The following is a 25,276-nucleotide window of genomic DNA, read 5'->3' on the forward strand; positions in this document are numbered from 1 at the left end:
CCTGACCTGCCGCGCCTGCACTTGCATTTTCATTTGTACTTGCCGTTATAGTCGTCCTCAAAGGACTCGGTCGTATCGCCGCAGACCCCGTTGCTCCCGTCTTGATCTTCTTCGTCGCCGGTGCCAACGTTGTCACCGCACTGTCACTCGTCTCGGAACTATGATTCCCATTCCCGTTACTGCTATTGCTGCTAGAACTGGTACTCCTCCCACTCTTCTGAATCTTCTCCGCCAATGCCCCATTCCTGTCCTCTGCCTCGATCTCCAGTTCTGGCTCTACAGATCTCTCGGTTTGTACTCTCGAATGTTGCTGCTGCTGCTGGTCCCTCTTCGTCACCGCAACTATCTTCTCGATCTTCTCGGCCTCCGATACGGTTGTAACGGTCCTGGGAGAGGGTTCATCATTATCATAGACACACAGAACTTCGGATCCGGACTTGCGGCAACTCGAACACGCGGGCTTGATTCGATCGCATTTCGTCTTCTTGAGACGGCATCGGGCACAGGGTCGGAACACCCCTTGTTTTGGACCGATCGGCCCTCGAGCCCCACCTCCACCGCCAATACGCGGTGTTGCTGTTGTTGTTGTTGTTATCGCTGTCGTTACTGTGAAGGAGGTAGGGGGTTTCGTGGGTGAGGAGGGAGGTGATGATCGAGCCTCAGAGTCGGCTCTTGCGTAGTGAGAATCTCTATATTAATCCCAGAGCAAACAAAAATAAAATAGATATTGTTAGATCGGACCTTGGAGGAGTTGGGTGGAATCTATGTGGTCCCCTGTCCCTAATACAGGTGATGACAGCAAATCCTTGAGGGACTGATCCCAAAGAACAACGAAAGACAACGATTGCGTCGTATTGATCATTGGCTCGCTAAAGGACATGGTATAGAATATCCAAAAACAAGAAGGTAGCTGCATGATAGAAGGGAAGGGTTGCAGCAGCGGTTTATAACCTACCTTGAGAGTGAGCGAGGAGGATCGACTTGTGTGTCGCTGTTGTCCGCGGTAGTGGGGTGGCCCGCGGGAGGTGGGCTTTGTTGAACACTCAGGGGATTATCGGGTACGGCATCTGCATCGGGTGACATGATGCAGTGTTGCTGTTGATGGAAGTGGGGGAACTGGCCTGATGAAGCTGAGGAAGGAGGACAGAGCGAAGAAGGGGAGGTGATCAGGAAGGAGGGAGAGTGGAGTGAAGAATGAGATGATGGGAGGATGAAAGGCGGAGAGGAAGAAAGTGGGTCTGTTCCTGGGTGGGGAGCGAGGCGAAGGTGTGTGAAGGAAGATGTGTGTGATGTGCGATGTAGGAAACTGTGTTATTGGCTGCCTGAGGATTGTGTCACGAACGCGTCTCTGTTCCGACGCGTTTTTGCTATGCTTCAGTCTGTGGTCCTGCTAAAGCAAGCATCCAAAAGAGACAACGAAGCAGTGCTATGTGTAAGTGTGTATGTGCGTGTAATGATGAATGACTAGCAAGATGAGTGATGAAGAGAAAGATCTACTTGTTTTGTGTGTTCCGGGACGATGAAAAGAAGATTCGGCTCATCTGTTTTTTTTTATGGTTGTACCACCAGCCCTCGCTCCAGCCTTACCCCTCGCTCCAGCCTTACCCCTAGCCCCGACCCAAAGCAATTTTTATCGCGGATGGGGGAGGGGTGCGAGGGGTGCTGTGTTTGCTGAGATACTCCAAACATGAGCACGTAATGCTAACAAGCCTAGTAGCATCGAACCATTCATACACACTTGTCCTGTATATAGCATAGGTGCTATATCTGGACATCTAGTTAGACAACAGATCGGTTGCGCTATAATATGCACCAAAATATATATGCTCAAAGGGCCATGGTAATGAATTGCCGCGACATGTATCGACACATATCAACCTGGATGCTGTGCGTCTCTGTATCACTTACACATATTTGTCTGCAGTGCAGTAATAATTTTTGTAGATGAATGTGGAATATTTTTTTGGTCATATAGGCAGCTTCCGTTTCCTTTTGTCTATGAATGTATGTGCAAGCTACTTTGTTGTTGTTGTTGTTGTTGTTGTTGTTGTCAAAGATGTTCTAGCCGTAGTAAAAAAGGAAGAAGATGTCTACCGACGCTGTCGTCGGACCAGGTCCCTCATCATGTCCGGCATCAACGCTGCACTATCTTCACCCTCTCCATCACTAGGAACTCCTGCGCTGTTCATCGTAGACCCTGTCTCCCCAAGCCGACCTGAGGGTAACACTGGTGGCGGCGGCATCATTTCTCGTTGCTGCTGTTGCTGGAGTTGACGCTCTCGTTGTTGCAGCTGCTGCTGGAACATACGATCCTGACGTATTTGTTGTTGAAGATGCGCCTGCTGCTGTTGTATCTGCAGTGCAGGCGGGGCACCATAATTGTCTCGAGGATATGGTCGTGTTATTGACGCTGCCGATGATGATGATGATGATGATGATGATGGCGGTGGTGCTGTTGCTGCTGCTGCTGCTGATGGATATGAGGATACGGGCGATGTCCGGGGCTCATGCTGCTGATGCTTTTGCTGAAGGACGTGATAAGACGGAGAGGACGGCTGGTAGGACTGATACGAGTAGTGCGCTTGCTCCTGCGCCTGCATCTGTTGCTGTGGATGCGATGGCCTCGGCAGACGATTAGAGGTTGGGGATGGCATCTGTGAATGGCGCGATGTGCTCGGCTGCTGGTGTACCTGTATAGCAAACTCTTGATGGTGATGTTGCTGCAGTGGGGGCGCCTGATCCTGTTCCACATAACGAGGGTGCTGCGGCATAGTCTCATCTGGATGCATACCAGCTTGGAAAGCCGCGTAAGGGTACTGCATCTGTCGCGCCTGGCGACCATGTTTCTCAAGCTTCTGCTGCTTCTGCTTCCGTGGCTCCACAACTTCTACTCCATCACGATACAACGGATTCGCATCGAATGCGGCCGACCCTGATTCTCCTGTCTCAGAAATGTCCATAGCATCTCCAATGCCCGATCCATGCCATCCACCATGGCTACCTTCTCCAAGACCTTCATCTCGATCTTCTGTGCCGTACATCGACTCCGACGGCCTTTTACGACCTACCAGTGTCGCTGGTGCAGGCCCTCGAGGACCTGTCGACAGAGTTCCAGTCTTCCACTGTCCTGTCATTGGACGGCCGTCATAAGAACCTATGCTTCGTCCTCCTGCCCCTTCCGAACCCCCATTTTCTCCGCGAAGATCCTGACCTGGTGCTAACATCTTACTCCTGCTATCTACTATTGCTATCGACCGTATCGCTCCAGGTGATGGCGGAGATAAAGGTGTAGCAAACCTTTGTTGAAGCGGTGGCGTCGAAGATGGGCTCGTTAAATCAATCAATTCGGGTCTCAGGCCATCAAATTCGTAACCATGACGGGTTTCAAAGGCCCTGGACTGTTCATCATGGAGTACCTCCGGCTGAAGAACGCGCTCTTGAGGCAGTATTTTCTGGCGATGAGGTCGTTGTTGCTGTTGCTGTTGATGAGGATGCTGCGGATGCAGATGACCGTAGCCGGCTTGTTCCTGGGGCGACATAATCTCAGCAGTGTCAGTCATTGCTGGCCTAACATTTATCCTTTGGTTGAAAGGCGAATGTTGCCCTGTGCGTGAAATCGGCGTTGAAGGTTGGGATGAAAGGTCCATTACTGCAGTTGCTCCTGACCGCACGGGCAAAGGTCGAGGCAGATATCCCTGGTCATAGGCTATCACTCCAGGGCTAACAGTGTTGATATCTGAGGGGTTTCTGCTTGACCGTGATCGGGGCCGGCCATAGGCATCGTGGGTCATGATAGTAGATGGTGAATGCGTCGAATGATGGTATGCGGCACCATATCCGTTGCTTTCGTCAATATCTGATGCAGCAGAGACCGGCGTACGCGGATTCTGCTCGTGTGGGTGGTATGGACGATTTGGGAACGTCGTCGTGACGTGAAGCGACTGAGATACAGCCATGTACACGTTATCAACCTGTTGATGTCGTGATGAGCCAAAGTACTCGCGCGCTCGTGGTTTAGATCTTTCGCTCCTGACCGAATGCCTTTGTTGCGATGGACTGACAGCTGGACCCGAATCTTTAACCGGTCTTGATGACTGTGACACTTGGCGAACATGATGGGGACAAGGTCGGCGGGCGACATTAAGGTCCTCCCAAGGCTGTGGCAGTGATGCTGATGCAGACCCATGAGAAGCCCCATATCCCGGTGAACGGACAGGGGATATCGGTCTTAGTGGCATTCCAGCCTGACCAACGTGGATGCTGCGCTCTTCGACCGGGGACCGGCTAGTCTCCACTGGTGTCAACTCGCCTTGATCCACCCAATCCACTCGTCGCGGCTCTGCAGAATTATGTCTACGTCCATTATCATGCAAGTACTGCTCTCCCGATCGATCAAGTCGGCCGCGAATCAAAGCGGGCTCTGGATGTAGCGAGCCTGAAGGAGCTCGGATGTGCATCAAAGGGTCCGCTTCGTTCTTTCCTGAACCAGTAATAGAATGGAATTGATGCGCTTCATGCGGCAGCCTATCCTCTGGGCCCTGATGAAAATAAACCCCAGAGCGGTGATGGTTTGCATGTAGCGGCAAAGGCGGCGGCTGGATATCCATCGCATGAAAGAAGCCAGCTATGTGGGTCTCCACGTTTGGTGAAATAAGCGATACTGACGAAGACCTTGATCGGTCCCCATCATAAACATCTTTAAATATCCTTTGGCCTGATCTCGAGTGCGACACTGGTGCCTGTGGTCCATGCTCCGAAGTCTCGAATTGCGTGTCCCAAGGGATCGTCGATGCTGTGCTGAGTTCGGTGGCGGTTCCTCTTAGTCCGACTATCTTTAATTGTGCCTGTTGAGACCCTAATGGAAAGCTCGCTAAAGATGTTGTTGCGCTGTCTTGCGAGGGACTGAATGGCAATTGGTTTGGCCGCTCTCTTTCTCTGTCCTGCTCGTCTGTCTCGCATGTCGTATGTGAGCCCTCGCGAGTAGAAGTTGTCGACGAGCTATAGTCGGACGCCATGGATACCCCGCGTCGACCACGGGGCGGGCCAGCCATACTTGAAGATTCGGTCGAAAAGGAGGGTGTCCGTTGTCGTCCACCTTCTATGTTTTTGGAAGGCATGAAAAAGAGAAAAGTTGGCGGCAAGTATAGAGAGTAGTTGTTAGATTTCAATTTTTACAACGCTTAACTCCATCTCTTTCTCTCTCTCTCTCTCTCTCTCTCTCTCTCTCTCTCTCTCTCTCTCTCTCTCTCTCTCTCTCTCTCTCTCTCTCTCTCTCATAAAATAGTGCTGTAGCCGTACCTCTATGGCCCGATTGCCTCTCTTGGCGTTGGACCGATGTAGCCTGTTTCCCGATATTATCATAAGGCGCTAAGATCGAGGCTAGGCGAGCGGCGGGAACGGCAAAATTGTAGTGCTTGATGCACCAAAGAGTCTTCATAAAGTTGACCTTGGCAGGTGTGGAGATAGCCGGGTCAGGCTCCTTGGAGTTGGCTAATTGAATCCCTGCGGCTTCAGTCAAACATCGCATGGCGGAAATCATGCAAAAGTTTCGTAGATCCGCTTCCCTGATGAGGTCGCCCATGGTGGCTGTGATTCCATTAGCGCATGTCGCTAGGATTCTTAATGGAGATTCGCGTCTAGGACCCAAACCTGTGGGACTTGATCGCACTATCGCCGGAAGACTGTTCAAAAGAAAGATATGACCGAGTCGGTAATAGGTATCGAGGGTCGACGCGAGGGGCGATATTGATCCTTGACCCCCAGCAGATGAGTTCCGTGCAGTATTGCATCGTAGATTCTTGGGCAGGCTGTTTTGCCATGTTCCGAAGCAATCCAGTATACTGGTGACAGGATGCAGGTCCCTTGAGGAAATGGGCAGCTTTATCTTGGTCATCGCTTGATAAATCTTGAACAGATTACCATAATAATATATCGCTGCGTCTAGAGGAGGCGACCTCGCGATGGGGACCTCCTCAGGTCGAGTGTCAAGGGCTGGACTGGTGAGATCCTTCAGCGGCTATATTGATTAAATAATTAAAATAATAATAATAATAATAATAGTAGTAATAGTAATAGTAATAGTGATAGTAATAATAAAATGATGAGATCGTCAACATTTAGTTCGCTACTTGTCATAATGAAAGTCGTGAAGACAAAAGATAACATAACTTACATCGATCTTGACGACGCTCTTCGATGAAATGAGGTTTGCCATGGTCTCGGTCCAAATGATCACTCTCCAGGTGTTCCGAATAATGGCGTCCGCAGGCGACAGCTTATCTTGGGTGGCGATCTTTTTGACTTGCTCTCCCAATCCAATCTTGTGGGCAATCTCCATCATATGAGTGTATGCCTTCGTGCTTGTCTCGATTTGGTTGGTCACGACAAAGAATTCTTGAAGGATCAAGATCGTCTGGATGGTGGTAATGTCCTCAGGACGCGAGTTCTTGATGGCAACCGCTCGACTGTAAAAGTCGTACACAGTCTCGTCTTCTTGGCCGGTGGTCGGGGTCTGGATCATGAACATGGCCCCGACTGTGCACATGGCATACACAATCGACGCCACCTCTGGTTCCATTGGACGATCAAGACGCGTCCAGAAATCGGGGTCGTGCTCATCCACGATACGATGAATTGGATGCACATAACGCAGATAGAGTCGAATGAGACGACGCATTAGCTCGGGATCTGGAGCGGGTGCATCTGGACTGGGAGGACCTCGATACGCGTAGACGTTCTGGTCGACTGCCTCGGAGATCGTGTGGAGCAAGATATTGGGTGGTCCCGATAATGACTGAGCATAGGCCAGCGTAATTGTGGAGAATGCTGGCAATGTCGGCAGAGGGGGAGAGGAGGACGGGGGTCTTGAGGGCGAAAGCTCAGGTGACAGGTCCGCATCATCATCGTCAGTCCTCCTCAGCGAAGGGAAAGTTGATCGGTTCTTTTTCTCTGTAGTTCGAAAGAAGGGTTTGTATGAAAAGGTGTTCATAGGTTAGCAAAGCTCGATTAGCCATAACCTGCCAAATCAGCACAAAGTTGATATTGTCGTCCACTCAGGCAACACATAAAACGTCGTTGAGAATAACACAAGCAAGCATTCTGCGGCGTCGATGAAGAAGAGGGGAGAAAGACAATTTAGACGCGCTTTGGCTCTTTTGGAGCGATGAATGGACCCAACCGAGGACATGCACAAAAAGATTGGGGATGTGCAAATGCTGTTTAGGCATGCGACGCGTAATTGTACCATATGAGGGAGAGAGAGAGAGAGAGAGAGAGAGAGAGAGAGAGAGAGAGAGAGAGAGAGGAAGCAGTATAGAAAAATACTCATGATCACGACAGCAGAAGAACAGGAGGGGTCAAAACCACAACATTTGTCAACAAAAGCAAGAATAGGAATGAGAATAAAAACAAGAACAAGAACAGAATACAACGCAACACAACGATACACGCTGTGTGAACCTTGTACCGGGTGTTTGGTGTGGGGGGAGGAGTGCCATTAAAAAAAAAAAAAAAAAAAAAAAAGACGTGCGACATTGTGATGCACGGCAGTGGTCTGGGCCATGAAAATGAGGTGAGTCAACACTCTCCAAGGTTACCAATGCTACCTGAAAACCGTTGCAGCTCCAAGTGACCCTTTCGGTATTCGCTTTGATTAGCAGGAATGCAAGTTTCTGACCGTTCGATATGGGGGTAGATATTTGAAATGAACGCGAGATGCGGTATAAAAAATGAAGCGGGGAACCAAAAAAAAGGGTCCATTGGGATGAAAGGCGCGGTAAGGGTGTGGGCTGAGCTAATGGTATTAACAAACAAACCAATCCCGTTCAATTGAAGTCCCCAGTCTTTCTTTTCCTTCCTCCTGGGAGACCTTAGACATGTCCAGCCTAAACTACCCTCTTTTTTTTATAACCACAATAGCGCCCAGGAGAAGAAGTGTGCCATTGAGCCCCAAAACGAGTGGCCAGATTCGTCTAGCACCCTTTCCGCCTTCGCTTCGCCCTCGTGTGAGTCAGCCGGTAGATTAGGGCATCAAACAGGACGAGAGCACCAAACGCAGCGATTGCCCTCCTTGCGCCCTAAAGAAAAGTATGTGAGGATAACAATAGCCCAGAAAAAAAACGAGTGGCTATCCAATCCTCCAAGGTAGACTAATCGAGTGTTTGTTTTGTTTGTTATTGTCGTTGCTGCACTTGTATTATTAATCATTATTATTATTATTATTATTATTATTGATGTTGTTGTTGTTTGAAATTGTTCATCAACAGGTTCTTCTTCACCCCTGAATGAAAGCAAGCCTTTGCTTTGGAAGGTAAAAAAGATCATTATCTTATCCAACACAAACAATAAAGACAGGGCTGCAAATCAATAACTATTCCCGCTGGGGTGATCCTTACCAACACCATCGATAGTCTACCCTTGGTAATCGATTACTCTCTCTCTCTCTCTCTTGTCTCTTGTTTTCTCTTTTGCTTCCTTCACCCAAGATATACTTTGTTTTGCATATGCTCTCGCTTAGATGATAGGCAGCATGCACCCTCGCTGCTCAGTAAAACAAATCCCAGGGTACCCTCAGTCCACATTTGTGCACTCTTTGTTCGTTCCTGTACTGCCATACATCTCACACCATACATCCCACAGCTATTTTCTCTTTCTCCTTTTTCTCAGCTCTCACACTTGCTATACGTAAACCACGAAGAACTGCTCAGAAATGTAGATAAACGACCAAGAAAAAAAAACTCTAGGTGGTGGGTGCGCAAAAATCCAGCAAAGTGTGGGACAACAGTGCCGCATATAGTTTCTACCAACAGACACACACAAACTCGTATGCACACCCACACACAATGAATAATTACAGAATTCACAAAGTCCGAGGAGGAATAAATGACCCACAGAAAAAAAAAAGGCAGACGAGGTGCGGCATGGGAATCTGGGGGCTCAGCGTTTGACTGCCATGCACGCCTGCACACCTTGCAGAACTCAGAGCGAGGGCAAGGGAGGAGAAATAGAAAAAAGGGTTCTGTTGTTGCCATCGTTGTAGCAGGAGAGTGTAGAGGAAGTAAAAACATGAGATGTCTTCTCAATTGCCACTTGATCACGCCCGTTGTATTGATCGACGATTGCTCATGATACCCGCCGTCCAAGGACATCGAGGCATCCAGAATTCGGATCCAGTATGTAATCGATGGGAGTGTTGATAAAGAAACTTACTTGTAGAGCGCGCCCGTGAAGATGCTGCTGATGATGTTGATGCTGAGGATGAACTTGGTGAGTTTGCGGCTGAGGGTGGTATAGAAAGATTAGATGATGGTCCAGCGGGTATTGCTGAAGAGCTGGGGGCGGCGGCTAGTGCCGCGAGTCTATGAGCAGCCTGGTTGGGGAGGACGATGTACTGGCATTGCAGGCCGAATGCACGACATCTCGAGCAGGGTTCCTGGCCGTTGCACTTTATCTTTTGTGTGCGGCAATTGGAGCATCCCTTGTAGATCTTTAGTAGGTTGGAGGGGGGGATTGGTTCGAACATGCGCGATTCGGAAGCATGGCGAGATCTTGAGGATGGAATGGTGAAGACGGTGGCGGTGGTTGAGATTGTGGTTGTGCTTGCGGGGCTTGGGAAGGAATGGTCGATGCTGGATGAGGAAGTAAAGGATGTTGGCAGTGGCACAGGGAAGGGAAGAGGAGCGGTCATGGAGAGCAGGGTGGAGGACAGAGTCCAGTGTGCGGTGTGCAATGTGCAGTGTGCGCCAAGCGAGGGAAGCAAATTAGAGGAATATGTAGGGGCTGGGTTAGTCGGACGAATCTGAGGCGAGCGAGTGGGCGAAGGAGCGCCAAACTACAATGGACGCCGAAGGGAAGAACGAACGGACGAACGAACGAACGAACAGACAGCCGAGGGGCGGATGAAAGGGATGAGGTGAAGGAAGAGGAGGAGCTGAGGGAGGATCGAATTGAAAGTGAGCACAAAGAAAAGTATAATGACAAGGTGCTGTACACGCAGCCCAGAACAAATGAAGACGGAAGTAGTCCACAATAGAAACTCTCGCGAGAGAGCAGGGGTAAGAATAGGGGGTGCCGGGTCGGGGCCAGGGAACACCGGTGCCAGAAAATAGAACTCAATTGAAGAAACTGAATAAAGCAGAACTATAGCAGGAATGTACATGTATAAGAAACAAGAGAGAGAAAGAGAGAGAGAAAGGAGAAAGAGAGAGAGAAGGAAGAAACCCCGTTTTTGGTATTATGTGAGCTGTGCGATAGAACAAACGATGGGAAACGGGGGATTCAGCACGAGGGAGGAAGGATGATTATATGCTCGATTCGATAGGGCAAGGAATAATAATACACTCCTTCTATTTGCTCGCACGCGGAGGGGGGAGAGGATCTTGGGTGAAGGAAGACGAGGGAGGGAAATAGTCTGACCCACTACTTTTGTTTCTTCTAACCCTCTCTGCTGCATGTATTAACCATCATATCCACTGCTCCTCTCTCTGTCTGGAATGAAAAGGGATTATCCACTGAAGTAAATAGAGATTGAATAAAGCGGAAAGAGCATATTGAATGGCTGGGCGAACTGAATATAAAAAGACCACCGCCACAACGCAGACTAGGGAGGGGGCAGTCAAGTCCACCCCCCATCTCATCCCAGAGCTGGGTCAGTGGAGCATGACTCTTTTTGACTTTCACAAGACTGAGTATGTTTAAAAGAAAAGAAGAAAAAAAAAGGTTTGTATACATAAACCTACAACAAACAACAAAAACGAGGGTCCATTCCAGCCAGCCAAACATGTATGGGACAGAATTGGGCAAGGGCAAAAGCGTGTAGACAAAGCAGGGGTACTTGGGCGGTACTCTCTGGGCAGACACCCCACAGACACAGTCGTGTCCTGACCCCATATGATAAACAACTGACACTCATTCAGTTGACAGCCCATTGGTGTACCTAAGCCTAATCAATTATAAACGACTGTAAAACAATGCCTCTTTCTTTTCTTCCATCTTCTCTCCCTCATTCAGTCATTCTCACGTAAACACATTAAATCATATTAAACACATACATCGTATCAGATATAAATCCGTATTAATTGTCAATATCTTTCCTTGTCCGCATGAAATATAACTGATGGAAGGAATAGAAAATAATATATATGAAAATAGGCACGATGGCGCGTCTCAAGCTTCAATGTGAATTGATAAAAAGTTTCCAGATCGATGTAGGAGCAGAATCATAAGAAGGAAACCATTTGATAGGTACAGGAGAAAATGCAAACGCAGAAAACGCGTGGCAAAAAATGTGGTGTGCAACTGTTGCTGTGCTTTGTTGATAATTGGACAATGCTTTATAGATTGGGCAAAATGCGCCGACTCCTTTTTAGGGAGCGACGGGACCCCTGGGCAAATACGTGAGGGAGAGGGAGCGCGAGTACTAAATGAGGGATCGAATAGTGTAATAAATAAAAATATGACATGGGATGGGCGATCGAGGGCGAGGAGGAGCGCCGTATGCAGTACCAAAGTGAATATTGGGATGCCGATGATAGTTATGCTGCAGATGATACAAATGGAAAAGGAAGGAGTGCGTGGGTTTGTTATTGCATCTTTACCTGTTCTGTCTGTGCTCTGCACTCGAGTCTGCAGTCCTGTCCTCATTCGTGTCCGCCTTTGCATCCATCCCCATGGGTTTGCCTTCGTCCTTGCCTGAGTCCATGCTGCCACACCTTTTAGCTTTTTCTGTGTTGAAGAGGTGATCGGATGCGCTAGTGCTCGGATAAGAGGCCCCTTCGCTTTTTTAGATTTGTCGTCGCGCGTAGATTATATTTTTGCTGTGCAAATGTAGGCGGGTATGTCCGAGGAGAAAGGGTTATCGCTTGTAGTGTAGTTTTGAGGGGAAGGGTTTGCGTCTTGAAATGCTGGCTGAGAAGGGAAAAGGTGTTGCGTACAAAGAAGATCGTTGTCGTTTGCAGATACGTGATGAAGATAAGTCGGCTATTACTCCAATTGGTCGTTCTTTTGTGCCGTCGCGATCGTCGCTATTCGTCGTAGGATCGTATAATGTAATACCTGGCACTTGAAATAAGCTAGGACGATCCGGAGAATGGCGACAAAATGACCCTGGATAGAGAAAGATGAACCTGATTTGATATTATATAGGACAGGTGTTATGAAATGTTGAATGGTATGTTGTGAGGTGTGAAAGAGTTGATTGCATGGGTGCAATGGCACAGAGCACAGAGCAACAAGGATCAGCTCAAGAATTTCCGCACGCTAGTCGGATCTGGCCATCATCACGCCCTCCATCCAACTCCATTTACCGAGGTAGTCCACAAATGACTGACGAATTTGAAATCGTTATGGTCCAATGGCTCCGTTGCAAGTTAATCTGCTTATCCCGAAGGGTACATGTGATGAGTGAAGTGTCAGATGTGCAATTATCAAGAATGAGAGGAATGAGAGAGAGTTGGATACTGGAGTCCGAATATTAACAATGGAATGTGATATGGTAATCAACGAGTCAAGGATAGCCTTTGAAGGGGACGGAGAAGGATAGAAGGAAAAATAACAACAGAAGCATAGTATAGAACAGGACAGGGTACTGTCATTTTGTTTTTGGACCATTGGTTCCATTATTATTATTGCTTTATTTATTTATTTTGTGCCTTAGCGTGGTGTCGAACCGTCAAAAACACCATATTTTGCACAGACTATATCGCTGAACCCTAGCATGACCATGGCAACAGCAAAAGCAAGAAGTGAAACGAAGAAATTTTTCAAAAGCTCTCAATGCTTTTATACTTTGAAAGCAGCACAGTCTAGGCGATAATTACGTCATCTATGACAAAGGGGGCTCCTGATTGGCAGACTTTTTGGACGGAAATAAGTTTTTTAAGGGTGGCAATAAGGACCATCCTATTTTGGAACACAATCTTCTGACCGTCCATCAGACTCAATTCCTTGTGCCTGTTTGAGAACGGCCAACTGACATCTTTGTCCCGCCTGGACAGTATTGAGGCCCTTCACCTCAAGCAAGGTCTTCCTTACTCCTACAATTGTGGTCTGGGAGTACTCGAGCGTACATTTCCTCTTCTTTGTTGAGCTAGCGGCAATGACGATCTCCGATATCATGTTTTTTAGATCGGCCTCAAGATCCTGAAGCTCCTGCTCTTGTTCTTTTTCTTTGGCTATTCTTTTCTGTTCCGCCTTCTCTGCCCTTTGCCTGTGAAGTAGAAGAAGGATTGCTGGTGGGAGGGTTTGCTCCAAAGACGACGGAAGTGTTGAATCAGGTGAAGGATCAAAATCATTCTGGTCGGCCTGTACTTGTAAGTAGTCAACTTCGTAAGGCTCTCCTTGATAAGAAATCTTCATGCCCTTATAGACCTTTGCGGTTAAATACATATGTTTGTACGGCGCCTGATGTTGAGCATAATAGTTGCAGCGACAGGCAGCAATGATGGCGAATTCTTCGTCTGTACGGACGTCATATGTAAGACTTGTGAGTGAGCGAGGAACAACGAGGTGAAAACGAGGGGAGACGAGTGAACAAGGTGAGTGAACAAAGACGAATGTGTGAAGACAATTGTTTATTGGCTAGACTGTTGTGATCATATGAACTGTGGTCCAACTACATAGTCTGTCCTTCCTTATATACATCAGATGAATAAAGGTCCTGATTAGTAATCCATGGTTCTAGACGTTTCGGTGCTGCCTTTGCTCATCTTTACATCATGGAGCTTTCTGTGATGAGGGCGACGTTGATCTAATCTAAGACGCGTCTAGCGTCACATGACAATACCAATCAGAGTTAAACTCTGACATGAACCCACGCGTTACAGCACTGATCACTCGTTTTCCTTCCTTACTTTAAACCTCATAACCTCATCGTCTTTGCAGATTCCCGACATCCGACTTCTTTTCCATTGAATCGATCACATTACTTCAGCTAAACACTACACATTCGACAGCAGTTCTCTCATCGCACCACTCGACGTACAGGAAGTGATGGGTCTTAAAGGCTGGTACGCCTTTCTTCGTAAGAAGGGTTACCAACCCTCTGTACTTTACCCATCAGCCGCGTCAACAACCTCGAGCACCGCCACCAGAAGAGTCGACCTTCTCTCTCGCTTTTCAGTCATCAGGAATGCTTATACACGAAACTCCATCGAGGTGGCCCATACGATCCTAGAGCTGGATGCCATGCGGTTCGGGACCAAGGAAAACATCATTATCTACGTCGACGGAGTCCAGGCAGAGGAGAAGGAGTTCACTGCTCAGATCCGCCAAGAAGCTCGGGAGAAGACCACTAAGCGATGCAAAGAAAGTGTGGATGAACTACAAAGACGGATCGATAACAACCTCAAGGTCCGTAAGCGACACTTTGCCGATGCCTGGACCAGCCTTGCGTCCTCCTTCTATTGGTCCCTGCCCATCCGTGATGCATTTGTCAAGTATATGCAGGACGAGGGGTGGAACATTCAGCGATGCGAGACGGAAGCTGATGTTGTGATCGCTCGAGATTGCAGATCTGACGATATTGTCGTGTCTGCGGACAGCGATATGCTCGCGTACCCATCCGTGTCAACCCTGTGGCGCCCGATTTCAAAGAACTTGATTCTGATCTACAAGATACCGGATATCTGTGAGGTTCTCGGTGTGTCCAGGATCCAACTCACGACCCTCGCTGTTGCATCCAACAACGACTACGGGAAAAATATCTACTCTCTTGGACCGGCGACCAACTTTTCGATTATCAAGACGATCAAGAAACAAGGTAAATATCAATGATCAGAGTATTAAGGAGCGAGGCTGAACCATTTAACTAATATATATATTTTTCTACTTTTTTTTACCCTATTTTTGCAGATGTGCGACAGACGGTGAATGCATATTTGGAAGACTCCAAGGTCGTTTTAAAAAGCACAGGCAACAGAACACTTGAACTTGCACTCAGAGCCTTTGTTGATCTCCAACAGACGCCTGTCAGTGATCCTCGTCCTTTGTCCAACGTCTCGTCCTACAGTGAGCTTTACAAACGACTCAAGGATCTTTGTGCCATGTACCAGGAGAACAAGGATTTTCGCGCACAACTGCAACCAAGATATGCTATATTTCTATTCAATACCGCACGGCATTTAGGACTTGGCATCGGTAATCGTCTCACAGCTCACCTTACTTATTGTTTTGATGTCAATAGTACTCGCAAGGATCAGATCATCCGCCTCCGCTCCTCGCATTCTTCCATTCGATATAGGACAGTTGAGTCTCCAGCTATGTTGAGCCTGGCCTTGGGTCGCGCTTACCACAGCCGCCATCACCGCAACCATCCTCAGCACAATCACAACAACCTGCACCGAATCTGCAGGATAACTCTCCGATCACATTACCATCTCAGGAGTCAAACGGTCACCCGCCGCTTCCAAGGACGCAATTCCCACGAAATCGCCATCGTTACTCATTCAAGACGAGGACAGGGGCAACAAACCTCCACCCCCAGTCGAGATGAAGCTCTACAAGTTCAAGCCTTACAGGGAGCCTGAAGCAAAAGATGAGCTTGAGCCCTCCAGCGACGAGCCCAAGCCCAAGCCCAAGCCCAAGCCCAAACTCAAAACGTTGTCCGATTCGAGTGCAGCCACCCGCAAGCTCGCTATTACACGGTTATTACAATACCAGCACCCAACGTCTACTTTGAACGTCGGTACTCTATCCGCTAACCTCAGACGAGCTCTGCCAAACGACGGTACCGTTCAACAGGAAGTTGCCCTCTGTATCCGAAACGCTGTGCGCGAGGCTGCCAGGATCAAACGACAAGGTCAACGAGTAATTGGGAAGTTTGTCGAGCATGTGAACAAGCATGGACCGGGTCCCAACGATCGTCGATTCATGGATTTCCTTTGTCCTCGAGTCTCCATGAAGGACGCGAAAAAGCTGGATGATGATTGTGCTGCAGAGGACGACGATGAGGATGGTGGTGACATGAACCAGAAATCCAAGGATGGCAAAGGCTCTGAGCAGTTCTTGTTCCTCTAGAGCTTTCTGTCTACTCTGGGAACTACCCCCGAAAAAGTGGTACCGGTCAGAAGGTCAACGATTTCATTGATCGCCTCAAGGATCTCGGACTGTACGCCCCACCACGTCCTCGGGCCGCTCTCAACGAGACACACTCCCTTCTCACCAACAGAGTTACTCCTATCGGTGGCGTTGCAGCTCAAGGTCGAACTCAAAAAAATGTACCGTAATGGGACCTGTGAGCTGCATAATAAGGTATGAGTTGAGGGCACTACTGGTCATCTTAATGTACATCAAACCGATACCTATCATGCCTCTCATTTATTATTTTTTATCTTCTCAATTATAGCTCCAGAAAAGAAAAAAGAAGGGGCTGCTGGTATCCGATGTTAATGTGGAGATCCAAGAGGAAGTATCTGCTATTGAAAACTACCTCGCGATCAACAAATTAAGTCCAAACCCTCGTAGGATCATCCCCATGTCGACGGCGAAGCAACCTTTTGTCAGTTTCACGGAGCGACAACTAGCCATGTTCTTTTTCAACCGCGGAGGCGCACTGAGGGCACGGGTTCAGGAACTGGTCGGTACCGTCTGCACATCCATGCAGGATGTTGAGGAGTGGATAGGAGAAAAAGAACCAGGCTTTCTCATCAAGCACCTCACCGTCGATATCGATCCCGAAGACCTGACCAGTCGCCAGAGAGGCAAGGCTGGACACCGTGCTGCGATCAAGTTGTTATCCCTTGATGATTTCGAGACCCACTTGCAGATGCTGGACGATCCAGAGTTCAGACCGGAGACCTATGCCCGCAAAGGATATTTTCTCAGGGGTCTTTACGAACTGACGGATTCACTATGCAGCTCCTGTGTTCCAAGGTCAGGGAACTTCTGTCAGTCAAATACAAACGGTTGCCCGACGATCGCCTACCTCCTCGATTGACTTCAACACTTCACGGTACCAGTGATTTTTTGACGGAGATCCGAAACATTGTCCGAACCAAAGACGATGTGGCGAGACTTTGGCCTAGTGTCGATCCTAAAGATATCAAGATCCTCACCTTTGATGCAGGACAAGCTTTTGTCGTCGGAGCATACGCACATCTTCCACAATCGGGCAAAGACAAGGATCCAGTGCAAGGAGCCCCTCCGTCCTTCAAAGACTCATTCCCTATTACCTCTTCCTCGACAACAACACCACAGGATGTTATGCAGAGACTCACTTTGGAACAACAAGCGACCACCACGCCACCAACAATGATAGGGCTCACGAAAGCCATAGAACTCACGAAAGCCCACCACCATAATCTTGCTGTCAACCAAAAAGCGGTGATGCAGCCTGTGTTCCGATACAGACGGTGGCTTGAGGACGAGAAGCAGTTGATTCCAGCGGGTCAATCAGACTCCATCGCGGACATCGAGTCCTGTCCTCCTCCTATTCGAGGTCCAGAGGCGAGCGTCACCAATTACATCGAGATGCTTGAACAAGTCGAGGACCGACTGTTGGACTTTTATAATGGTAACAATAATCGGTTCAACAAACACACTTGGGATATGAAGCGAGCCAAGCACATCGAGTACCAGGCTATTGCCAACAGCCTACTCCGGATTGTTGGTGGCAGCATCGGTGAGCGCTGCAAGGATGACAATCCTGTGTTGATCGGTGTGGGCCTCGGTCAGTTCGGAAGCTCCAGTCGACTGTCATCTCTGCACTCTTCATTTTTGTCGTATTTCGTCCCATTGGTAAGCAAATTCTTCACCATGTACCATCGAGAATGTCTTCAGAGGAGTGAGCGCCAATGAATAACATATTTTGTTATTTTATTTAGGCTCGGTCTCTCAGATACATTGTGGTGGGTCTCAACGAGTTTTATACGTCCGGATTGCCACCGGTTTGTGGCCCAAGTCACCCTTCGAGAACTCTTCTGCCCCCATTGTGAACGGTATCGCCACAGAGATGTGATGGCGGCCGAAAACATGTCCAACATTGCCCGAGAGTACCTATTGCACCAGGAACGACCACTCTATCTTCACCCCGTCACGGCAGATGGTAGATAACCATGGATGGAGTCAAGAAGTCCAGGGCAAGAGATGGCCGAAGGGGCGATTGTTGGAACCAGCGCCACTAATAGCAAAAAAAGAAGAAAGATGGAACTTTAGCATTTTGTGTGTACGGCCACACACACGCGCGTGCTGATTACAGGGGGCGTTGATGAATTTACAATGACGTAGATAGCGCCTAGATAGTCCTGTTTTCATGACAAAATTACAGGGTACCCGCCGTCTGCCGTCCTGGGCTGTAGGTAAAGAGGTCTCTTCTGGTCCGGATATATTGTGCCTTTCACATAAAATTGTGCCCGATTAAAATTGTTAGGCGGGGTGGGTGTCAAGGGACAAAAGCTAACACTTGATATTTTGGTGCAAAATAAAAGATCCAAAACATCGAGGATTAGTTTTGTCATGGCTTAAGAACTCAGGTGTTATTTCTTGTGGCCCATAACATGAACTTTTGGCCCGTTTTTTGACCCTAGGCTAAAAATTTTGTCCTGAGCTCAGTGAGCAATTTTATATGAAAGGCACAATATTCTCCGCGGCCATGACGTCCCTGTGGTGACACCTCTTGCAGTGGATGCAGTAAAATTGGCGGATGTTCACCTGGGCCACAAAGTTTTCGCAATCGGGGCACTTTTTCGAAGTGTAGTATCCGTTTAGTCCAACTACGATATAGCCCAACGACCGCACCTTGATAAAAATAAAGGAATAAACGTGTTATCACCATGTGCAGATATCAAACGTTAGAACTCTTTGCGATGGTGGCAAACGGCATACGTACCAACGGGATAAGTATGCCAAAAATGAAGAATGGAGCGATGACAGGCGCCCGGTGCTCTTGAATCGTCCAAGACCCACTCCGATTAACACTGGATTTGCAGGGTTCCGATGTCGGCCGATGCTTCCGCCTAAGATACCGAGCAGACTCGCTGCAATAGCCTGGTATTCCGCTTGCTTGGCCCTCTCCATGTCCAAAGCATGCTTCTTGAATCGATTCTTTTTCCCGTTGTAAAACTCGGAGAGCCGCTCCTCGACCTTCTCCAGCTCCTTAACGTAATCAAAGAGATTGGCTCCTGGACCTCGGAGGGGTGGAAGTTGGGATTCGATATGGGCAATCAATTCTTTCTGCTTGTCGGGAGTCGCTTCCTTTTCTCCTTCTAGCCGTGGTTGGGATTCGGTTTGAGCAATCGACTCTATTTGCTTGTCGGGAGTCGCTTCCTTTTCTCCTTTTAACCACCTCCTGTACCGGAACACTGGTTGGAGTACCGCCTTTTGGTTGACGGTGAGGTTATAGTGAGCATCTGGATCTTCCGGTAGATATGCATATGCACCCACCACAAACGCTTGTCTAGCATTGAGCGTGAGGATCTTGATATCGTGAGGGTCGATCTCGGGCCACAACCATGCAACATCCTCCTTGGTCTGGATAACATGCCGAATTTCCTGCAAATAGTAGTCCACCCCTCCGACCGTGGACGTGATCCGTGGTGGCAGGCGATCCGCCGGCAGTCTCCTGTACCGCACACATTGCAGTTCCCTCAACTTGAAGCCGAGCAGATACAGTTCAAAACCATCCGTCAGCAACGAGCCCCTTGAAATATACCCTTTCTCGGCATATTCTCCTGGCTGGAATCCGGGCTCCTCCAACTTTTGCAAGTGGCTCCTGAGAGCATCGAGGGACCACAACTTGATCGCAGCTCGATGACCAGCCTTTCCTTTCTGGCGACTCGTCAAATTCTGTGGATCGATATCGGCGACAAAGTGTTTGAACAAGAAACCTGGCTCCTTTGCGCCTATCCACCATTGTATCCCTGGTATAGTAGCGAGGCCTCCATCTTTGGACACCAGCTCCACAAGCCTCTCCTTCAGCTTTCCTCCACTCTTGAAGTAAAATCCAGCCAACTCCCTCTCGGTAAATCCGATGTAGGGTTGCTTCGACGTAGTCATGGGCGCAATCCCTCGGGGGTTCTGGGTCAATTTGTTCAGCGCGACGTAGTTTTCAACTGCTGATATATCACCCCGAATCTGAATTTCCTCGTTAGACCTCTTCAGCAACCCCTTGCTCGCCCTCTTCTTCAGCTGCAATTAAAGAGAATGAAAAGAATTAGCGATACATTTATTAGGATTCCTGAACATCTGCGTTGATGACATGGCACCTCAACTCTTACCGTCTTGTGTAGATCACAAGTTCCCTTCTTATACATCCTTTTTAGCTCGGCTTTCAACTGTCCGACTACAGATCGCACCAGGTCCTTGGGAGTAAATGGCAGAGTTTTGTTTATCTCTGACCAAGTCCGCGGTGGAGTGTACAGATCAAGACCTTCAAGACGAGAGATGAACGCATCGACCTTGATCCCGATACCAGCAGATTTCGGGAAGTTGCCGGAGTACAGGTGTGTTAAAAAGTTCGAAAGGAACTGCCGCTGCTCCTTGTCATCCTTGCCTGATCCTTCCAGATCTGTGTCGTCCTCATCGCCATCATCCTCTTCGTCATCGTCCTCCCCCATAACGCTAACAATCTCGTCCCTGTCCTCGTCATCCTCCATAGCATCATCGGCATCATCCTTGACATCCTTCATACTGACTCTCGGACAGAGAAGATCCAAAAACTTCCGCTCCTCGGCATCCAGGCTTTCAAGTCCTTTCTTGACCAAGTGTTCGATGTACTCCCCGATCAACCTCTGGCACTGGCGCTTGATGCGTGCCGCTTCGCTCGGAGCCTTCTGATGGATAGCCATCACCTCTTGTTGCAGACCGTCTTGATTCGGAAGTGCGCGCTTGACATTGGCCAATAAAGTACCAAGATACAAAGAGGTCGTCGGGTGCTGATAGGTCATTAACCGAGTGATTGTTAGTTTCTCCTTCGTCACTGCCGATGTCGACAGTGATTTCGGCTTGGGCTTGGGTTTCGGCTTGGGTTTCGGCTTGGGTTTGGGATTCTCAGGCTTGTGTTCCGGTTCCTTGTAAGGCTTAGCGACAAATTGCTTCATCTTGGGTGGGGGTGGTCGCTTCTGAGCCTGAGTCCTCTCTCGTCGTTTAAACGAGTGCCGATGACGATGCTGGGGAATACGAGTCCGTGACAAGGGAGGATGACCAGCTTGCTCTTGAGGAGAAGAGGAACCTTGGGTGGTCAAGGCGAGCTGCTGCGATTGTGCTCCTGGAACTGGTTGGGCAAGGGGAGGGGGCTGAACGGCCTGCCGAGGAGTCTTGATATATGCATTAGAGTGTTTTGGTGCTGGCGACTCAACCGTTTCGAAACGATTTGGGGCCTGAGATGATCTTAGACGCACAATCTGTTCCTTGGAGGTGCTACTTATATTGAACAAAAACAAAAATGGTTAGTTAAACTAGTCGTTAATGATGCCTAGTAGAGAGCAACATGCACCCCCAATCAGAAAAAAATAAATATTACCTCCTCTCGGGCGGGCGGCTTTTCTTGAGTTGCTCGTGTCGGGAACGAAGGTCTCGGAACCTCTTACGGAGATCATTGAATGAGAGGCCAGGTGTAGAGGCGTTTTGGGGGTCGACAAGAGTCTGCTTCTTGTCCACAAAGACTCGCAGAGCGACATCGAATGTCTCGCCTGTTGTGTTCTTGGTCGAGACTGTAATGTGGCCCAAGTATGCAGTTACGATGGACTCTGTGTCTACGAGAAAAAAAAATATAAAAAATAAGAGCATATTCTATTGACGTATCCCAAGACCACAAATCATAATCATTTACGTTTCACTTGAGTGTTACCCTGCGCATTGAGACTCTTGATGATGGACTAGTTTGTGGCCGGGCCGAGCGAATAGATGTTCTTGTTGTAGTCATTCGATGATACCACGGCGAGGGCAGTGAGATGATCTCGAGACAATCCAAGTTGCTGACAAACATCCGCGAGCTTGTATACCAGGACAAGGTATTTCGAAATGGGACGCCACAGAGTACAGACGGAAACATAGGCCAACATATCAGATGACGATATCATCGGGTCCGCAATCAGTGGCAATCACAAGATCCGCTTCCGTATCGCAGATCCGTACTGTCCAGCCAGCTTGTTTCATGTATGTGAGGAATGCTTGGCGGTTAGGCGATGTCCAGTAGAATGTAGCGGCCAGACTGGTCCTGACATCGGTGAAATGGCGCTTCCGCGGTTTGAGGTTGTTGTTGATGTGCCGTTCGAGCTCGTCCAGGCTTTTCGTGCATTGGACAGTTGCCTTTTCCCGAGAAGCCCTGCGAATCTCGGCTGTGTGCTGCTTCTCGACAGCTTGTCCTCCATCGACGTATAGAACCAGGTTCGACCTGGGGCCAAAGCGCATCAAATGTTGTCCAAGGATCGCATGAGCCCGTTCGGGAGTATTGTAGGAATAGGTGTTCCTGATCACGGAATAAAAGGACAAGACATCGATTCGACCTTTTCGAATGCCCATGGCCGTCTCCATCGTCGATACGTGGATGACCGAAGGATCATAACCATTCCGACGGATGAATGGGAACCAGTCTTTTAGACCCATTGTTGTTTTACATCGGCAGTGCAGAGTAGGGAAGGGTGGAAGGACTGAATGAGAAGCAAGAGAGTATGCCCCAGCCAAGGGCATCATTTTGCACGCGTCATCCGCGACACCAGCCTCATGGTCCGTGCACTTGCTTACACAGGATGAAAATTCTTTCAGGGACGAACAAAATCAAGACTGGAAGTCGATTAAAGCTCGTCTTCGCTTAAGCAAGTGGCAGCTCAATAAGGTGATACTGTTGTCCTCTCTCTGTGTACTTCTGTACTTTGTCCTTGTCGCGTCTCCTCATCACTTTGGTACCCATCACATTGCTATCCCCTCACTCGTCGTGACACTCATACCTCACTTCATACTGTCATACTGCGGCTAGCTCATACTGCAATTCTGATTAGCAACCATTAAACTGTCGTATCGTTCATTGCAATAGCTTGAAGACCAAGCTTATCCTGCTGCGGTGCCTCCATGCCTGTATATGCTGTATGACAACGTTCGAGCAGTCTTATACCGTAGCCAGACGGATCAATCTCGGAAGGCGCTCAGTCCCATCAGGAGTGTGCAGCTTTGGCTAGAGCAAATCAAAGACGAAGGTGGCAAAAGCATGTTCAAGGAACCGTTCAAGGATGCAATTGAAGCACACCGCGAGCATTACTTGCTTGCATGGTGTTCCAAGTTCCGGCTGAAAGTATGTGTGTGTAGATCGCTTGCAAACAAACCGCTGCCTCTTGAACACTGCCTAAAAAACCTCAACACTTGCTATTTCAGGTTGATCTTTCCGTAGGTCATGAAGAACAACACCATTTTTGTGTGCATGGACTCGACACACAAAACAGTTAAACGCTAAAGACGAGCCCAAACAACGACACAATATTCAATTCGGCGTACCTGTTTACCATCCTCGTCAAGGACCGAACAGTGCAAGCTGGCATTCCGATCGCGTTTATGGTTTGCAACTCAGAATCTAGGTAAGAATGTTACTCATTCCTGTTCAATTGGCCCATTTTGATGCTGCCTTGTTTTTTTATTCACTTTCTATGCCGTTCAACTGCAGCTACATTGTAACAGAGTGGCTGTTGTGGTTGAAAACCGAGTGTGGGCTTCGAGCTTCGAAGTTCATGGTTGACTGTTCTGTTGCTGAGTCGGAAGCACTAAAGAAGGCATTCCCGCTGCCACCAATGGACATCTACTTCTGCGCCCTCCATGTCGGCCAAGCATGGGAGCGAAATTTGCGAAGGCTGCACAACGTGAGTGAATCAAACGCACCATTTTTGATTGAATTTTTTTTTAATGCTCCACAACCCCTCGGAGGCATCACATATCATCTATCCAGGCTTGTACTTACTTACTCTTTTATCTGATCAAAGGTGGCCGATAGCGACATGATGCGCCCTGGTTTGAAAGCAATTCGAAATGCCGACTCAGAGGCCGCGCTCCAGGAAAAGTGGAATGACTTTCAAAGGAGATTTGCTCATGCGAAAGAACTTATCGCCTACATCAAAACTTGGATGGAACCCGAAAGGTTGGCCAAATGGGCCCTTTACCAGAGAGAGGTGATAAATCGTTTCTTTTCCTCTCTTCCCCATACGCCGCATCTGTCTCATTCACCCTTCAACTAACAAATTACACGTTTTTTTTATTACGTTATCAGAACAATCAGCATATTAACACGAACAATTTAGTCGAAAGTTGGCACAAGACATGTAAGCGACAATACTTGGGATACAAGAGAGATTTGCGTCCTGATGATCTGATCTTTTTATTGCAAGGAACGGTGGACATTGATTATAGGACATCATACTACAGAATCAGTCGTGGACTACAACCCCTGACACTGTCTGAAGCTGCTTTGGCAAGAAGAGCAAAGGCAATGGCGCTACCATTCGTTGATGCCAAGGACATGGTATCCGAACCATCTCAGGACGGAAAGGTAAATCCATTTGTGAACAATGTTTCCCCATGTGCATAGTTAGTTTGTGTTCTAATTTTCTTTACTTTCGCTGTGTTACATTGTAATTTTCAGTGCTGTCTTTCTCTGACTTCAGCAAGGTGTATTCGATCCATACAAACAAAGATATGTAGACCATCGTTTCTTGCACCTGCAATGATTATGATCGGCACAAAGAGCCTTGCAAGCATATGTATCTTGTACCAAGGATCTACTGCGAAGTGGAGATCAGCTACCACGGTGACCCAGCAGATGAAAAATTTCAGGAAAAATCAAAGGGAGCGACCACTGGCAACGACAATGGTTACCTCCCTCTGGAGTCCATGCTTTCCGACAGACTCAAGCTCATGCTCCAGAAGCACAGGACTGAAAAAGAAGAGGCTGAGAAGTTGGCCAAAGCGAAAGTCAAAGAGGCCAGGCAGAAGCGAGAATGGGAAGAAACCCAGGCACAGTTTGATGCCGATCTGGAGACGCTTTTCGACCTTGCAAAAAAGCAAAAAAAGAAATGCACGCTTTTGTACTTTAAAGGAACGGCAGCCTTGCTGCACACCACTGCCCTTTAAGCCAAAGGACTTGGTAGCCGTACTCCGGCAGGGCGTAAGTGCCAGTGAATAAAGTTAGTCAAACTACAATAGTGTCAATTGTCAATTGTGAGCGTGCAATAGTAAAGGTCAAGGGGATGAATAGATAATTAAATGATGTTCATTGGTAAGGATTAATAGGGTATTTATACCAAGAGAGAGAGAGGGAAGTGGTGGCGGTGGCGGTGGCCAGGAGTGGTGGCGGTGGCCAGGAGTG

The 25,276-nt window shown here is 48.3% G+C and overlaps 10 protein-coding genes across 10 annotated transcripts; 4 read left to right on the forward strand and 6 right to left on the reverse strand.

Annotated features, from left to right (window-relative positions):
- Window positions 1-1,935: 1,935 nt before the first annotated feature.
- On the reverse strand, window positions 1,936-7,195 carry BC939DRAFT_197999 (uncharacterized protein). The gene is made up of 3 exons (XM_051550586.1): window positions 6,173-7,195; window positions 5,299-6,016; window positions 1,936-5,098 (listed from the first exon to the last, which is right to left on the reverse strand). Exons 1-3 carry the CDS (start codon window positions 6,986-6,988, stop codon window positions 2,091-2,093), a joined length of 4,542 nt encoding a protein of 1,513 aa, XP_051411061.1. The 5' UTR covers window positions 6,989-7,195; the 3' UTR covers window positions 1,936-2,090.
- Window positions 7,196-8,891: 1,696 nt separating this feature from the next.
- BC939DRAFT_454659 (uncharacterized protein) lies at window positions 8,892-9,836 on the reverse strand. Its single transcript, XM_051556091.1, has one exon. The coding sequence runs from the start codon at window positions 9,683-9,685 to the stop codon at window positions 9,092-9,094; it is 594 nt and encodes a 197-aa protein (XP_051411062.1). The 5' UTR covers window positions 9,686-9,836; the 3' UTR covers window positions 8,892-9,091.
- On the reverse strand, window positions 9,823-10,167 carry BC939DRAFT_454660 (uncharacterized protein). The gene has a single exon (XM_051556092.1). The coding sequence runs from the start codon at window positions 10,154-10,156 to the stop codon at window positions 9,830-9,832; it is 327 nt and encodes a 108-aa protein (XP_051411063.1). The 5' UTR covers window positions 10,157-10,167; the 3' UTR covers window positions 9,823-9,829.
- A 1,639-nt stretch (window positions 10,168-11,806) lies between these two features.
- BC939DRAFT_197997 (uncharacterized protein) lies at window positions 11,807-12,110 on the forward strand. The gene has a single exon (XM_051550585.1). It carries the CDS (start codon window positions 11,898-11,900, stop codon window positions 12,060-12,062), a length of 165 nt encoding a protein of 54 aa, XP_051411064.1. The 5' UTR covers window positions 11,807-11,897; the 3' UTR covers window positions 12,063-12,110.
- A 466-nt stretch (window positions 12,111-12,576) lies between these two features.
- BC939DRAFT_454667 (uncharacterized protein) lies at window positions 12,577-13,543 on the reverse strand. The gene has a single exon (XM_051556093.1). The coding sequence runs from the start codon at window positions 13,381-13,383 to the stop codon at window positions 12,898-12,900; it is 486 nt and encodes a 161-aa protein (XP_051411065.1). The 5' UTR covers window positions 13,384-13,543; the 3' UTR covers window positions 12,577-12,897.
- Window positions 13,544-16,465: 2,922 nt separating this feature from the next.
- On the forward strand, window positions 16,466-17,016 carry BC939DRAFT_454679 (uncharacterized protein). The gene is made up of 2 exons (XM_051556094.1): window positions 16,466-16,776; window positions 16,806-17,016. Exons 1-2 carry the CDS (start codon window positions 16,737-16,739, stop codon window positions 16,928-16,930), a joined length of 165 nt encoding a protein of 54 aa, XP_051411066.1. The 5' UTR covers window positions 16,466-16,736; the 3' UTR covers window positions 16,931-17,016.
- A 303-nt stretch (window positions 17,017-17,319) lies between these two features.
- On the forward strand, window positions 17,320-18,041 carry BC939DRAFT_454689 (uncharacterized protein; the record flags this gene model as incomplete). Its single annotated transcript, XM_051556095.1, has 3 exons — window positions 17,320-17,730; window positions 17,817-17,923; window positions 17,945-18,041. 3 exons carry the CDS (start codon window positions 17,320-17,322, stop codon window positions 18,039-18,041), a joined length of 615 nt encoding a protein of 204 aa, XP_051411067.1.
- BC939DRAFT_197911 (uncharacterized protein) lies at window positions 18,034-21,174 on the reverse strand. Its single transcript, XM_051550584.1, has 5 exons — window positions 20,208-21,174; window positions 18,836-20,118; window positions 18,643-18,755; window positions 18,210-18,393; window positions 18,034-18,112 (listed from the first exon to the last, which is right to left on the reverse strand). The coding sequence occupies exons 1-4, from the start codon at window positions 21,027-21,029 to the stop codon at window positions 18,374-18,376; spliced, it is 2,238 nt and encodes a 745-aa protein (XP_051411068.1). The 5' UTR covers window positions 21,030-21,174; the 3' UTR covers window positions 18,034-18,112; window positions 18,210-18,373.
- Window positions 21,175-21,659: 485 nt separating this feature from the next.
- BC939DRAFT_197878 (uncharacterized protein) lies at window positions 21,660-22,855 on the reverse strand. Its single transcript, XM_051550583.1, has 2 exons — window positions 21,779-22,855; window positions 21,660-21,683 (listed from the first exon to the last, which is right to left on the reverse strand). Exon 1 carries the CDS (start codon window positions 22,621-22,623, stop codon window positions 21,994-21,996), a length of 630 nt encoding a protein of 209 aa, XP_051411069.1. The 5' UTR covers window positions 22,624-22,855; the 3' UTR covers window positions 21,660-21,683; window positions 21,779-21,993.
- Window positions 22,856-23,873: 1,018 nt separating this feature from the next.
- BC939DRAFT_454699 (uncharacterized protein) lies at window positions 23,874-25,154 on the forward strand. The gene is made up of 3 exons (XM_051556096.1): window positions 23,874-24,083; window positions 24,182-24,460; window positions 24,554-25,154. The coding sequence occupies exons 1-3, from the start codon at window positions 23,913-23,915 to the stop codon at window positions 25,091-25,093; spliced, it is 990 nt and encodes a 329-aa protein (XP_051411070.1). The 5' UTR covers window positions 23,874-23,912; the 3' UTR covers window positions 25,094-25,154.
- Window positions 25,155-25,276: the final 122 nt, after the last annotated feature.

Source organism: Gamsiella multidivaricata, assembly GCF_025024155.1.
Source record: "Gamsiella multidivaricata strain RSA 2152 chromosome Unknown BC939scaffold_42, whole genome shotgun sequence".
Lineage (NCBI taxonomy): Eukaryota > Fungi > Mortierellomycota > Mortierellomycetes > Mortierellales > Mortierellaceae > Gamsiella > Gamsiella multidivaricata.

Excerpts from the sequence above, each read along its gene's own strand:
- BC939DRAFT_197999 (XM_051550586.1), bottom strand. The coding sequence starts at position 6,988 with ATGAACACCTTTTCATACAAACCCTTCTTTCGAACTACAGAGAAAAAG. Across the intron at positions 6,017-6,172 it reads AGAGCGTCGTCAAGATCGAT|CCGCTGAAGGATCTCACCAG; the intron begins GTAAGTTATGTT and ends TAATCAATATAG. Across the intron at positions 5,099-5,298 it reads GAGGCAATCGGGCCATAGAG|AAGGTGGACGACAACGGACA; the intron begins GTACGGCTACAG and ends CCAAAAACATAG.
- BC939DRAFT_454659 (XM_051556091.1), bottom strand. The coding sequence starts at position 9,685 with ATGACCGCTCCTCTTCCCTTCCCTGTGCCACTGCCAACATCCTTTACT.
- BC939DRAFT_454660 (XM_051556092.1), bottom strand. The coding sequence starts at position 10,156 with ATGTACATTCCTGCTATAGTTCTGCTTTATTCAGTTTCTTCAATTGAG.
- BC939DRAFT_197997 (XM_051550585.1), top strand. The coding sequence starts at position 11,898 with ATGCTGGCTGAGAAGGGAAAAGGTGTTGCGTACAAAGAAGATCGTTGT.
- BC939DRAFT_454667 (XM_051556093.1), bottom strand. The coding sequence starts at position 13,383 with ATGTATTTAACCGCAAAGGTCTATAAGGGCATGAAGATTTCTTATCAA.
- BC939DRAFT_454679 (XM_051556094.1), top strand. The coding sequence starts at position 16,737 with ATGATTTCGAGACCCACTTGCAGATGCTGGACGATCCAGA. Across the intron at positions 16,777-16,805 it reads CAGATGCTGGACGATCCAGA|GATATTTTCTCAGGGGTCTT; the intron begins GTTCAGACCGGA and ends ATGCCCGCAAAG.
- BC939DRAFT_197911 (XM_051550584.1), bottom strand. The coding sequence starts at position 21,029 with ATGAAGCAATTTGTCGCTAAGCCTTACAAGGAACCGGAACACAAGCCT. Across the intron at positions 20,119-20,207 it reads CTTGTGATCTACACAAGACG|CTGAAGAAGAGGGCGAGCAA; the intron begins GTAAGAGTTGAG and ends CTTTAATTGCAG. Across the intron at positions 18,756-18,835 it reads CTCCATTCTTCATTTTTGGC|ACGTTTATTCCTTTATTTTT; the intron begins ATACTTATCCCG and ends CATGGTGATAAC.
- BC939DRAFT_197878 (XM_051550583.1), bottom strand. The coding sequence starts at position 22,623 with ATGATGCCCTTGGCTGGGGCATACTCTCTTGCTTCTCATTCAGTCCTT.
- BC939DRAFT_454699 (XM_051556096.1), top strand. The coding sequence starts at position 23,913 with ATGATGCGCCCTGGTTTGAAAGCAATTCGAAATGCCGACTCAGAGGCC. Across the intron at positions 24,084-24,181 it reads GGGCCCTTTACCAGAGAGAG|AACAATCAGCATATTAACAC; the intron begins GTGATAAATCGT and ends TTACGTTATCAG. Across the intron at positions 24,461-24,553 it reads AACCATCTCAGGACGGAAAG|TGCTGTCTTTCTCTGACTTC; the intron begins GTAAATCCATTT and ends TGTAATTTTCAG.